The sequence below is a fragment of the Ostrinia furnacalis genome, unplaced genomic scaffold (assembly GCF_004193835.3).
Source record: "Ostrinia furnacalis isolate ACB-3 unplaced genomic scaffold, ASM419383v2 OfSCF2419, whole genome shotgun sequence".
Lineage (NCBI taxonomy): Eukaryota > Metazoa > Arthropoda > Insecta > Lepidoptera > Crambidae > Ostrinia > Ostrinia furnacalis.
In genome coordinates, this window is record NW_021132658.1 from 906,193 (window position 1) to 920,586 (window position 14,394).

At 38.2% G+C, this 14,394-nt stretch overlaps 1 protein-coding gene across 15 annotated transcripts in view; it reads right to left on the reverse strand.

Annotated features, from left to right (window-relative positions):
• Positions 1–14,394, reverse strand: part of milt (trafficking kinesin-binding protein milt) — a 45,133-nt gene that overhangs the window by 4,779 nt on the left and 25,960 nt on the right. For 13 of the 15 annotated variants that reach the window (XM_028308482.1, XM_028308479.1, XM_028308493.1 and 10 more), the window contains 9 exons: positions 12,184–12,260; positions 11,299–11,463; positions 9,877–10,078; positions 6,748–6,878; positions 6,160–6,249; positions 4,744–4,949; positions 2,192–2,383; positions 1,595–1,737; positions 977–1,132 (listed from right to left, as the gene is read on the reverse strand). In XM_028308482.1, the coding sequence (XP_028164283.1) occupies positions 977–1,132; positions 1,595–1,737; positions 2,192–2,383; positions 4,744–4,949; positions 6,160–6,249; positions 6,748–6,878; positions 9,877–10,078; positions 11,299–11,463; positions 12,184–12,234 (1,336 nt within the window). In that variant the 5' untranslated portion in view covers positions 12,235–12,260. Of the gene's footprint in view, positions 1–976; positions 1,133–1,594; positions 1,738–2,191; positions 2,384–4,743; positions 4,950–6,159; positions 6,250–6,747; positions 6,879–9,876; positions 10,079–11,298; positions 11,464–12,183; positions 12,261–12,864; positions 13,312–13,394; positions 13,673–14,394 lie in introns of those variants that run through there. The other 2 variants (XM_028308480.1, XM_028308481.1) reach the window with 2 other exon arrangements.

A 14,394-nucleotide genomic window follows, 5' to 3' on the forward strand; every position in this document is an offset into this window, starting at 1 on the left:
TCTATTTCGTTTTTTATTCATTAACAACTTTAGAACAAGTGAGAGAAAAAAAACTACGAACAATGGTCGCGTGACCATTCACAGCGGTTTTGAGGAATTACTAATATAGTTCTTGCATTTGCGGAGCGACCTTGGCTTGTTTATAATTTTAATTTAAAATTACATTCATTAAAACATCTGCATAGTTGTCTTTATTATAAAAGCTTTTAGCCATAAAATCATGACACCACAATTACATTATGCAGTTAAAACTTGGTAATTAATTAACTCGATTTCGCTCACGCGACATTTATCCTTGTTAATGTCAAAAGGTAATGTAACCTGCACGCATCACGCTTAAATTGTTTCTGGAAACTTTGTTGGGCGTTGTCTTCATGACTTACCAATTAAACCTGTTCTTTATTTAATTAAAGTTGCCAGATATAATTGTTACGGTTAATGTGATAAATTGAAAATTATTAATAATAACCGGTTATTATGAATAATTACCGACAGTCGCGGTAAAAGTGATAAATTAATCACATTTAACAGTGATTATTTAATAATTCAACCTTAGTACTAACAAATTTCATAAAAGAGAACAACATCTTGTGTACGTGCTCGTGTACAGCCAAACTTTTGAACGTTTTGATATCATATATTAATATAATTTGGCATAATGAGTTTGGAATGTTTCTTGCATAATATTACTTTTCCATGATGCCTATAACATAATGTTTTGATTTAAAGTGAAAAATATGTTAAGGTGCGGAGGGGGTGGCTCTTGGGCCACCCCTAAGCCGCTTATTTAGTTTTATACACACATAAATGACCTCATATTAATCACATTTACCAAACCATGCGGTAATTATTCATAATAACCGGCGATTATTCATAATTTTTACATTTATCACTTTGACCGTAACATAAATACAAAAACAAAATGTTACCTACATCAGAATAAATGCTAACATTTCTGCAAACAAAAGACGCTTACCTGACATAGTAGGCTTCGCCAGTTGCGCCCACGTGTGAAGAGTCAGCGAGCCTTCCATCGGTTTGACAATCTGCAGTTTGTGAGGAGGCCTAAACCTCGCCAGTCCGCCGGCCGCGCCTGCGCCCCATACCGCACTCTCTTCGCTCGAATCTCGATCTGTCAGGGCAATGCAAACTCGTGAATACGTCAAAACGTACACAATAACTTGTATTTGTAAGGGAAGTAGGTACGTTTCATATAGAAATACAATGTGCATTTTGTAAATTGCAAATATGGACTGAAATTTTTAGGCAGTCCCGTGAGTGACACGAAAACGTGTTTACGACACTTCAGTTTACTACCCATATTACTAACGGTATAAATACAAAACTTGTTTACTGTAGCAAACCGTATCAAAATTCCTGTTTTCTGGTTTCTGCAATCAGGACGATGATAAAAAATATTGCCATTTCTAAATGGATAACTGAGGATCGGCTGAACTCCCAAAGTTTATTTAAGGTATGTCCAGCCGTGGTAGACATTCAAGTTGTTTGGGCCGCTAGTCATCAGCATAATAGACTGCACATTATTGCAAAATCACCCCTATTACCACATCATAAGACACCAAAGTGTACAGACCTGTATGCCTGCGATGCCTCAAGATGTGCGAGGCGGCTAGTGAGGCCCGACGGGAATTGATCTCTTGAGGCGTGAGTCGTCGCAGCGCCGCCGCTAACTCCGCCGCACCTGGTGCGCCCGGCACTCCCACTCCTGTGCCGCCGCTGTAGACAATGGATGCATTTTAAATAACAAATAGTACGACAAAATGTGAGTCTCTTCAAAGGAGTTTCAAGATTCATTTGACACTAAGGAGGCGCCACTTTCACGATGAAAACAAGTCGGCATTTTTTGTAAAAGTAGCTTGTTCCTTGCACAATATGTAGCCCAAGGTAAGTCCAGTAAAAGACGGTCGTGGACACTCGTTGTCGATTTATCCCATGTTAACTCACTCAATCCACATCTCGCTTCTAGTTCAACCTGGTACAGCCTTGATCTACAACTGAATTGAACCCCCCACTGAAAGTTGAGTAGTTCCGGTAGAACGGCGGAAAGATCAGAAATCCGCAACGAAGTTAATTAGAAGAATATAAATGGAGTAATCCACTAAAGAGTTATACATATTATCTGTTTCTGAGGTACCTATGATTGCGTTAAGAATATCTGCATTGTACTTACGGGTATAGATCGTCCGAGTCAGTATCCGAAGACTCATCGAACATCGAGTCGCTGGGCGGCTTGGGCGGCGGCTTATGCAACGACGAGGCGCTGAGTGTCATGGGTGCGTCCGCAGTGTCAGAGCCCGCTATTGAACCGCCAGACCACCGCGACGCACATTGCACCGTCTCGAACACTTTCGCCATACTTGAGCTGGAACAAAAAGGTTATTTTTACGGCTCGAATAATAAGTCACGTAATAAACACCTTTCTCCGTTGATCCGTTTACGAACTATGACGACACACATCAAATAGTAGCCATCCGTAGCAGGTTAAAAAATAATTTTGTCATTTGTGATTACACGTTATCCAATTCTGTCACCGAACACATAGATTGTGATGCACACGATATTTAAACCGTGCATGAACGCAAGTATATTTAAACTTATCAGTAAAATTAGAACTTATTGAAAAATCAAATAATAGGTAGTTATGCCAAATGCTGTGTCAACAAGATAGTAATATAGGCCTACTTTTTTTCTAGAACAAGAGATAAGAAGATAAATGTCTTACAATAAATTCCAGTGCGTTCGTAATCCCTATAAACCACAATTTGCATTTCTCCTTGATACAGTTTCAATCAATAACGCATTTATGATAAACCGCTATTTTCGTTATATTGGTATCACGATAAGATAAACCAAAAGATCATTCAAAGAATCTTTAAGTCGTAAATAATAGCTTTAATTAGCTTGCACCCTGTGCTATATTGGATCTCCGATATCGGAGTCGACAGTAGAAGGACGAGTATGGCATCTTTTCTCCCCTAGGAATAGTCCCGCTGCAGTCTTGTAGACAGCAGATAGGAGACACAGGGACCACATAATCCTAAATGAGCAACCGTGTACGCAACACTTACTGCACTATTGAGTCTCCGAAACCCGAGTCGCGATTGAGCTCGGAGTGGACGGACGATTGTATCTTCCGGTGAAGGCACTGCCAGAGGCAGCAAGCTAGCTACTACATACGAGGGGCGGCTGAAAAGTTTTGAGCCTAGGGTATTAAAAATGCCGATAGAAAAGTGTAAAAAATATATTTTTCTATTTAATCTCCCTCTACTACAACGGACTTCTTACATTTGTGTAAAAGAGCTTTTAAACCACTGAAAAAAAATTCGCAATCTTTGCCTTCGAAATGAGCCTTTAACGCCGCCTTTCTTTCTTTGTCACTCAAAAATCTTCGTTCCTGGAGGTCTTTTTTCCAATTTGAGAATTAGACAAAATAGCTAGGGAATCGGACTAAACTGTGTGGTGGGTGATTAATTTCTAGAAATCCAGTTTTACCCGGGGTAAGCCATGCAACATGCGCGGTGTGCGCGGTTGAATTGTCTTGCAGTAACAGATTTCCTTTCGCTAGTTTGCCTCTTAATATTTCAACAACCACTTGACGCACTCCTATCAACAGTACAGCATAATAATCCCCGTTTATTGTAGTTTTTTTAAGTAGGTAGTCAATGAATAAAATTCCTCCACAATCCCAAAAATAGTGGCTATGAGCTTGGGTGTCGATCGCTCCACTTTGAATTTCCGCGGCGGCGTTTTCCCTTTTGAATCCATTGCAGTGACTCTTATTTTGACTCTAGATCGTACTGCCGGATCTATTATTTATCAATAGTGATAATTTGAGAAAAAAATTTGTTAGGATTATGGTCAAAGACGTCCTAAAACTCCTGCGAAGTTGTGACTCGACGCTGGTTGTCGAGCGGCGAGAGCATTTTTGGCACCCATCGCGCGCATCCCTATTTCATGTGCAAATGAGTATGAAAAATATCGCCGTTACGTTCTTTGTTAATGCCTATGGCTTCAGCTATCTGTCACAACTTAATTCGCTGATCTCTAAAGCAAGATTTTTTAAGTTTTCATTATTTTATTCGTTAATGGCGAAATCTGGCCGTCCTGACTTGCGGTCATCTTTTAGAGACTCCCTGCCATGCTTGAACTATCGGATCCAATATTTCATGATGGCAAATGAAGGCCCAGACTCCCCATAAACTGTACATATCTCTTCAAATGTTACCGTCAGCGTTTTGTTCCTCTTTTTGAGGAGTTTTATGATAACTGTGTACTTCGATTTCGTACATTGCGCGGATGACTGAGACATGATGATGTTTACTGATTAATTACTAAAAGCGTGATGACGCTAATGAAATGAAACTTTGTACATATACTTAGGAGGTTATTAGCAAATTAAATAAATTTAACGCGAGTCAATAATAGCACTTGAAGATACTTAGGCTCAAAACTTTTCAGCCGCCCCTCGTAATCTAAACTGTGATATATGCAAACTACACAACACTCACTGTGCCATCGGGTCTCCAATACCCGAGTCGAGACTCAGCTCAGAGTAGACGGACGAGTGCATCTCCCGGTGCAAGCTTGCGGGCAGCAAGTCTGCCGCCGCAGCCACGCTCGGCATGAGTCCCCGCACCGGCTCCCCTCGCTTGCGGAGCTGTCGAAGTTGCTCCTGAGCCTCGGACAAATGTCCTGCTACTGTGTAAAATACGCAACACTTACTGTGCCATCGGGTCTCCAATACCCGAGTCGAGACTCAGCTCGGAGTAGACGGACGAGTGCATCTCGCGGTGCAGGCTGGCGGGCAGCAAGCCTGCCGCCGCGGCCACGCTCGGCATGAGTCCCCGCACCGGCTCCCCTCGCTTGCGGAGCTGTCGAAGCTGCTCTTGAGCCTCGGACAAGTGTGCTGCCACTTCTGCATATCGCTCCTACGTCAAAGAAGAAAATTGCTTGAAAATCTAAATATTTTAGTGTTTATGCCCTTCTCAGAGCCTTGGTACATGACGTAAATATGCCTACCACCATTTCGGGGAGTCATATCGGCTAGATTACTGCAGTAATTTAAGCGATATGATAAACGTTGCAACGATTTAATCAAAATTTTTAGTCGCAATAAGCTGTTTTTTATTTGGTTCCGTCATTTTAAAGTTATTGTAATGTAGGAGGGCATGCAAAGAGCCTTTCAAGGGGTGTAATTTTGTAATGAGCATAGGCTGTCGCGTGCAGACCCACCAAGTTTACTTCAATCAAATTCAAAACATCTAGGTAAATGAACTTGACAGCAGCTTGAGCCCTTTATTGTGAAGGGGATTCAATTTTATAACTCTTCTTAAATAAAGGGTCTTCTCAAATAGTTTTAGTAAAATGTTAATGCACTTTTGAGGGCCAGCAGCTTGCATGAGGGCATGGATTGCTTGTTATCGATCGGTATACTAAATAAATATAATAAGTCAGACATGATAAGTCTGTGTTATGTTAACTCAATATTTCAATCGCCAAAACACTCAAGTAAGAATAAACTTATCTTTGCAACAAGGTTGTGAAGTATACAACACAAATCAATGTTTGTTTAAATCCTTATAATAACTAATTATTTCTATTATATTATCACACATGCTTTGCGTGATCAAGTAGTAAGTAAATATTTTAATAGATTGCACATTGTACTAAAACAAAACATTATTTTAATCAGGTCCATCTTAGATTGAGTACAATGATACAATAGTCTGCATTGCTGTATACAGGAACTTAAATTGATTAAACAAAATTTATCGAGCAATAATTTTTTCGCAAGAAATTCCGACTGTCGATAAAATAAGTAAGTACCTACTATAAAATTTATTTCTATCTCCATAAAATATTTCAGTGAACGCAACAACAAGCCACAAGGCCGTCTACGTCCTGTCTGTTACAGATTACTTAATATTCATATATCTTTAACTATCTATATTCTGAATCACGCGACTTATTCCACGTAGATTTCGATAATAAAAAGCCTACTAGTAATGTTTGTTCTATTCTGGTATAGGTATGAGCTTATATTGTAAAGCTTCATCAAAATCAATCCAATGGTGTTTGCGTGAAGGAGTAGATGACAAACATTCACAATCTCTCGTTTATAACATTAGTATAAAATACCTTCGTGTCAGCCAACTCCGATGCAAGGGCATTTTGATTTTCTTTTGTTATTTCAAGAATCCGCAGCGTATGTTCGTGTTCTGCTGTTAGCTGTAACAAATGCAAATAACTTATTGTATGACATCACCTTGACACGCGCCGAGACCAATGTCGCATATTAACAAAAAACCACCAGCGCTTTGCGTAAATGTACCTACACGAATATTAGAATACGTAACAAATCGAGGTAGACAATCATTATAAACCGTGTCTAAATGACACGATAATCTAATAACCTTCCTTATAATGGACAGAGCTGTCCGAAATAGATATAGGCGTTGGCTTCAGATAAACAGATTAGCGGATAAGTAAACATGAGTAGCGGATATAGATCCTAATCTTATATTTACAAACAGAATTTATAAACGATACTTTAATAGCTAACCAATGAAAAAGAACTGCCCTTAGATTAACTAAAAATTCAGGTGGCATTTACATGGAAGTTGAAATATAGTTTTGGGCAAAATGAGAAGGGGTTATTGGGAATTTGGCTGTTTGATTACTATTATCAGGGATTTTTTAAAATATTGTTTTTTGTTTATATCTAACCTTTTGCAAATTTCTCTCGGTGGCCACGAGCCTTGCGTTAGCGCTGTCGAACTGGTGCTGAAGATCCGCGGAGCGCTGTCGCTCGTCCGCCAACTCCGAGCTGAGGACGGTAGCTTCGGAGTTTGCGCTTGCTAAAGAAAAACACAAATATTACAATAAATAAACTGTTCCATCACACCAAAGCTAGCTCCAGACCCAATTTAGAATGAAGGGCCTTGACCCATGTATAAAAAATAATCCGGTCCTATATTCGGTCGTTAAATACGTCCCTGACTGTAAAAGATTAAATAAATGATAATGCTCATCACATTAGCGTTGCTGAAGCAAGCAGTTGCGTGTCCAAAGACAGAGGGGCTTAGCCTGCCCTGCCGTATTTAAAATCGCAACACTCGAAGTATTGTCTACTACACAAACCATCAGGCTCTCCGACCTTTACATGGCGTCATCATTTCGTCTTATGAACCAATGTATATGACATTAAAGAATAAATAAATAAAGATCTTCCTTAAACATTTAATTTAATGTTATAGGTAGTTTCATCAAGTACTTGGCAGACAAAGAAGTATAAAACATGATGTCAGTTTAAAGGCTTTTTCCTTATTTAAATACATCACTGATCAACGAAAAGAAGCACAGATAAAACGTAAAGGAAAACCACTTCTAATTTGTTAGACATGACCAGATTATTTTAGTTTCCGTGACGTAATTGCAGCTCATGCATGTAGCATTAGAGCAAATATACTTCGTTGACATAAGTTGGTAAACCAATATATCAGTTAAGAATATAATGTTGATTTTGGATACATATTTACAGAAGTTTAAATAAGTTCTCATAAAATACAATGTAAATGAAAATTCAATCTTGCTCTTGACTCGTATGTCTTCATCTTCATCTTGACTTGTTGTTTTTCCTACTGATGAATATTGGCAAGTTGAAACAAGTATGGTCTGACAGGGTGCAAACCTTAAAGAAAACACGCTGCTAGGCCACCTTGCCTCACCAAACCAATTTTTGGACTTTTCATGTTCTCTTCGTCGCCTTACTTCTTGATTTTCTTCGCACACATATTAAATACTGACAGTTACAATGCACATTTATTGAAATAATATAAAACTATTTTATTATTTGTTTGGGTTTATATCGGTAAGATTCTGGTTCATAAAATTTAAACAATGTAAGTATGTTAAACAATGTGAGTGGCTCCGCCCACGAAAAACGTAACATGAGTATTATTTTGTGAATAAAATTTAATGTATGTTTTCTGATACTATACTTATGTAGGTAATCAAAACACGGCATTTTCGGTCCAAAAAAATTAAACGAATATCCATAGATTTTCATAGGTAGTAAATACAAAGTATACAGTTTAATTCTTTTTTTCTTTTTTTTTATGTGACAGGAGGCAAACGAGCAGACGGATCACCTGATGGTAAGTGATTACCGTCGCCCATAGACACCCGCAGACCCAGGGGCGTTACAGGTGCGTTGCCGGCCTTTAAGGTAAAGTAAACATCAATTCCACCTCCTCCCTCCACTATACTCCTCCACTCTATACACTCCACTATAGTGGAGGAGGCTCATAGTCCAGCAGTGGACTGTAAAGGGCTGTTGATGATGATGAAACATCAATTCAACCTAAACATCCGGCCACAAATAGTAATCTTAATGATTATAAGTCGATTGGCGCATAGAATTCATGATAAAATACTTTCGTTAATATTATTTATCACTGTTACATTAGTTGATAATTTAAATCTTTTTTACCTAAATAACTGGTTACATTTCTTCGCGGCTGAATGACAGACCACTTTTACCATAATATCGACGATCAATCAATTGTAACGAATGACACAAAAACTATGGTATAAAATGTAAAAAAGACCAGGTTTCAGTTTCCAATACATTTAGATATAAAACAATCTAAATTCTGCCAATACCAACGTCATTTTACTATAGTTTTTCTTAACTCTATCCAGTAAAGTCACAATGCTTGAAAGGTTAAAACGAACCATTTGGTGACGCAGAATAAGTACTTACTATTAGCAACTATTATTTATTCTGTGCTATTAGTATCTGAATGAGAACTAGCATACTTTCTTATCATTGCGAGTTAACTTAAAATATCGTATCAAAAGTACTCACGCTGTTATCGCATTTGTTACATAGATTTATCAGCTCGACAATGTAAATAAAGCTTGTAAACACTTTTTCAATATCATCATACATTACAAGACAAAAAGCATCATTGTATTATTTATTTATGTACGCAATAATTCACAATACAATATTTCATCTTCTGAGATCAAAAACTGGACGTATGGGACTTATGCGAGCGGTACAGGAGGGGTTAGAGTCACTTAACATACGACGTGACGTAACATGCAAGTCTGAAGCACATCTGTAATCTCGCAAACGTTTCACAAAAACACCCTCCCGTGCCGCTTCCATACCTCAGGCACTGACTCAGTTATGCTTGACCTGTAATTAATGTATATTTACAATGCTGTGTGAGTACATCAATATACAATGATATAACAGTACAAGTTTTACCAATCAATTTTTAAGACAAGAGCCCCGTGACTCTTCCTTGACACTAAGAACGAAATATTATTTTATAAGACAGCATTACCAAGATGTACCATCATCATTTCCAGTGGTCGGGCAGCTGTCCTCCCTTGTCCCACCCTTGGTATGCCCATGGATGCGTTTAACTGAAGTATACTTACCGAGTTTGTGAGCGATATCTCGCAGCAACTGCTGCTCGGCCAGCTCACCGCTGTCAGCGCGATTAAGTTGACAGAAATTTGACGTCATAACTCAAGAATTGCTATGCAAAATGGGACTGGTGCGTTTTGCCGCCTCATTAAAAGTATTTCATTGACTGTAGTATATCCAATTCATTTATCTAAATCGAAGCCAGGATAGCCGAACGGTGAAGGAGTCGGACTGGCCGACTCGTGATCCGAGGAACGCGGGTTCGGTCCCCGCCACCGCTCGACTATTGTGGTGAGCTCACTCGTGACAAGCTTATTTAGCTTAATACGAGGGGATAACAGGACTATTAGTAATTTGTGCAATGACAAATTACTAATAATCTTTTTAGAAAAGCAAAAGTATAAAATACTTACTGAGCTGGTGAGCGATATCCCGCAGCAGCTGCTGCTCGGCCAGCTCGGCGCTGTCGGCGCCGGCGGCGAGGCGCGCGGCCTCCTCGCGCAGCGCGCGGTTCTCGCGCTCCAGCGCGCCGGTGCGCTTGCGCAGGGCGGCCGCGTGGGCCGCTTCCTGCTCCGTTGGTGACGTGGCGCCCTCCTCTGTGTCATTTGTTAGCACCTACGACGAGGAATTCCGTAAGATAACCGAAATAGCCTGCATAATTGCCAAATTTAAGTGATAGTGGATGGGCACTGGCTCAGGGTTTTTATGTTCGGATAACGTTGCGTGTTGATACTCAAAGTCTGCAGTGCGCACTACTTATAGGATGTGGCAAGTGTGCCATGTGATTGGACATTTTCAAAGAGCCGCTCTTGCGAGTCGCTTCCTGCTTCGTTGGTGACATTGCGCCCTCCTTTGTGTCATTTATTAGCACTTACACCGACGGGGATTTCTTTTTATTAATAAGTTTCTGGATACTCAGGGATAGAATCTCGAGCAATAGAGATCCCATTCGTACTTTTCTGTTTTTTTTTTATTCGGCGCATGATGAAAATCTCACAAGTAAGACGCAGATACTGCCTACGGTTTTTTATTCAGATGTGATCCCGTTGCAAGGTGATATCGCTGTAATTTTTTTAACAACAGCAGTGCGCAATACTTTTATGGGATGTGCCACATCCGATGTGGCAAGTGACACATCCTGAAGATCTCGGATTCGACATTTAATCCACAGGCCTAAAATTGATTCGCAAGGAAAAGAATATTATGTATGATTATCCATTATCACTTGATTATCAAAAGCGAATTCGACGTTTATCTCCATTTGGAGATGATCTAGCACGAGATCACAAGAGCACGAGAATGGTAGCATGTTTATAAACAGCGTATCACTTGCAATCTTAATGTCTCATTATAAATGTAACAAAACTAAACTACAACTTGTGTTCGAATAAATATATAGAAGTCTATTACAATAACTAGTTTCAAGTGAGTTATAATTATTTGAGTCATTGCTTTTCTCATAATAGACACTTGATTAAAGGAAATGCCCTTGCATAACGACATGAACGATTAGCATCAATTCATCGATTGAATACGAGAAAAGATACGACACGAAATTAGAAAAACCAGTGGATGGTAGGTATGTCGATGAAGTCATCACTAACTTTACCGCAGTTGAAATGAACTTTGATTAGTCAAATAATATCTACTCTTTAGTTAAGTAAGTGCTGTATTTGTTAATAATATTCACCAACTCTTTACCTTTGTAATATTAGGTAGGTATGATTTCAAATAAGTCTAGATTTTATCCCCTAACTCTGATTATCTGTAAACACTTTCGTTATAAAGTTTATATCGGTCCCAGCTTGTAGTTAATGCTATAAAATGAAACCCACCTGCAGCAAATCTGATTTAGTGTTGAGCTCGTGTCGGAGCTGTGTGATGTGGTCCCTCGCGCTCTTAAGCTCCCCTTCAAGATCGGCGACTCGCGCCTCCAACTGACCGATAGTGGCCAGCAACTCTTTCCCGATGTGGGCAGTTAGTTCTAAGTCCTTCTCTTTCTGCGGACAAAACAAACGACTGTCAAACTAACAATCGACTAACAACTGACAATCGATTGAAAATGGGATATTTTAAAAATTTTTAACCATTTCTTTGGAAGTCTCATCTGTTAAATTGTCAAACTCGTCTCTATTCTGTTAAAACAAAAAATGACTAGAATAGGCTGTACGTACACTTGTACAGCACATCAGATGTCAAGTCTTGACACAAGCTAAATTACACAATTTTTGACGATATTGAGTAGAAATATTTTAAATACCTTCGCAAAGAAAACTTTCTGTACATAGTACATATTATTATTGAGGTCAAGCACCAACTACACAACGTCACAGTGTATAAATTGATGTGTATTGGTCCGCACTTATTTATGAACTAAAATGAAACTGATTACACACTTAGTTTACTCACAAATGAATGTTATTTAGACTGACAGTTATTAGTGTGTACTTATTAATGAAGTCATTTCAAAATGACTAGACTATGCGCTGTTTACAAACAGCGTGAGTTTTGATGACTGCGACTTATGATACTAAATATTTACCTTCGAGGAAAAATATTTTATTACTGAGATAACAAGTCAATAGCATTGTAATTAGCCCCTAATAAGTAAATTACAAATTATCACCTAGGGGTAAAAATTAAAATGCTACGTAATGAACCAACAACTCATCCAAATCTATGCTAATCTACCCGAGGAAAAAAGCAGGCAAATAACTTACTTCTTCTAAGAGCCGTGTTACCGCTTCGATGTCATTGTAGGTTTTTGTCATTTGGCTCACCCTGTTGCTGCATAGAACTGCAAATATAATAAATAAATGTACAACTATGTATTTGCTACACCTAAAACCTTATCTAAAACGCAATTGTTTATTCCGAAACAAAAGAATTATTAGCAAGCGCTCAGATATGGGTTGTAAATTTTTACAGCATTCAAATCATAATAAAGATGTTAGAAGTTATGTGACCTTGCTGTAGTACAAACCATTAAATTAATAAATAATTACTGTTTAAATTATCTACAAAAGCCGCTTCTACGATAGGAGCGGTAAATAGCTCATTATGATCTAAATAATTGAAAATTTACTGGAAATAAAATATTAATTTTAGCACTCTCATAACAGTTATTATAATAATGTAATTATTGGTATTATGTTTATTTGTAAATCATAACTTAATATTTATAAAATTTTAATGTAATATTAATGGATTTATACTCGACCAATCGATAGATACATAAAATGTATAAAATAACAATTACGTAAAATCAAGTGTGTTTTCACAACAGTTCATTAATTTTAATTTAATAGCCATCCATAATACACTCAATGATTTTATTTCTTATCTTTTATTATGTATAGATTTCTCATAGCACATAGTACACTATATTTTATTATAATTACCTGTAACCAGATATTGACGTAAATAATACGGTTCCATTTTTATTGATCATTAAAATTAACTTATTTATGACTGATGTGATGATGAAGCGACAACGATGCGAGGCAAAAATAAACAAACCGTGACATGTTTCTACAAACAAAATTCTATATTCTATTAATTTTTGAGTGCGGAATCGCACCCCAATATCACAATCCTTTACATCTTGAATAAGGTTTGGTCCGAAATCACTATTAAATCCCTTCAAAAGCTTATACTGTCCACGTTCTCCACAATCAAAAAAATATTTCACACGTTTGCTAAGACGTCAATTTCGCGTAAACATAACAATAGAACACTGAACGATGACTAGATAAATTAAATAAATACTTAAATCATCGCAAATCAGTGTCGCAAAGCACCGTGTAAGTGCGGAGCACTCGAGTGTGAAGCCCGGAATAGAGCACTTGCCGCTCGCCGGCCGCGGCCACTGATAAGATACAATAATCTCGTTTTAAGCTAGGTACACAAATATGCGATTACTAGTACTGACCCGGTATTTTGTCATCCGCCTCTGGCCTTTGCCCGTTCATCGAACCTGCATTGAGTGGGCAAGCCACACGACCGTAACATAATACGTGAACTGTACAATTCCACGGAACAATGTGTGATCGCACTTGATGTTACATCAATAACCAGTAAGTTTGTCGCGACAAACACTAGCGCGAACCTGTCGATCGAGTAAGCGACTGGTTACATACGAGAGCTCCATGTTTCATTTCGCTCGGCGGAGGGCAAAACAATCTGGTCTATTGTACACGCATGTGGGAAAACGCAGGCACAAAAGACAATTACATTCTATTTACGAACCGATGAATAGTTCAGAAATTTGTTAAGTACTGATTATACCTATCATTATCGCGATAATTATGATAGATGGTATTGTGAAGTCCATTAAGTGCTATACGCTTAAACGTGTTTGATAACAAATAAGGTAGATACATCAGTGGAGCCGAAACGAAAATGCCTAAATAGAAAATTCTTTGATCATTCATTCGGCGCAGGCGTGTGATTTATTGATTCAAAACTAAACGTTTTTTTAATCAAGATTATCCCAAAAAGGATGAAGGATGATTAACGGACTACGGTAATATTAGATAGTATTACAACAAAGAGGTAGGCAAACGACACTTGCTTTCCAGCGTTACAAAAATGTGAGAACTAACATAATAATAGATTGTTACAATGCGGGTGGATGGGAGCTTTTCCCACTCTTACCTAACATAGTGATTACAACGGATATTGATTGTGCTTCTATTCGGTACACGTAGGCATGTACGAAGCTGAAAGACTTTCACAGTTTTTGTGACAATAATTTTCCGGGTGTGATGTGAAGACGTAATAATACTAACGTTAGCATTTGATGAGAACTGTTCGAGGCGCTACATACGACGTAGGCTATGTAATATACATTCCAAGCATAATTTATTTATACTTACACTAAATTAAAACATTTTCAATGAAGTTTATAAATAAGATATTGTTAATAGTGG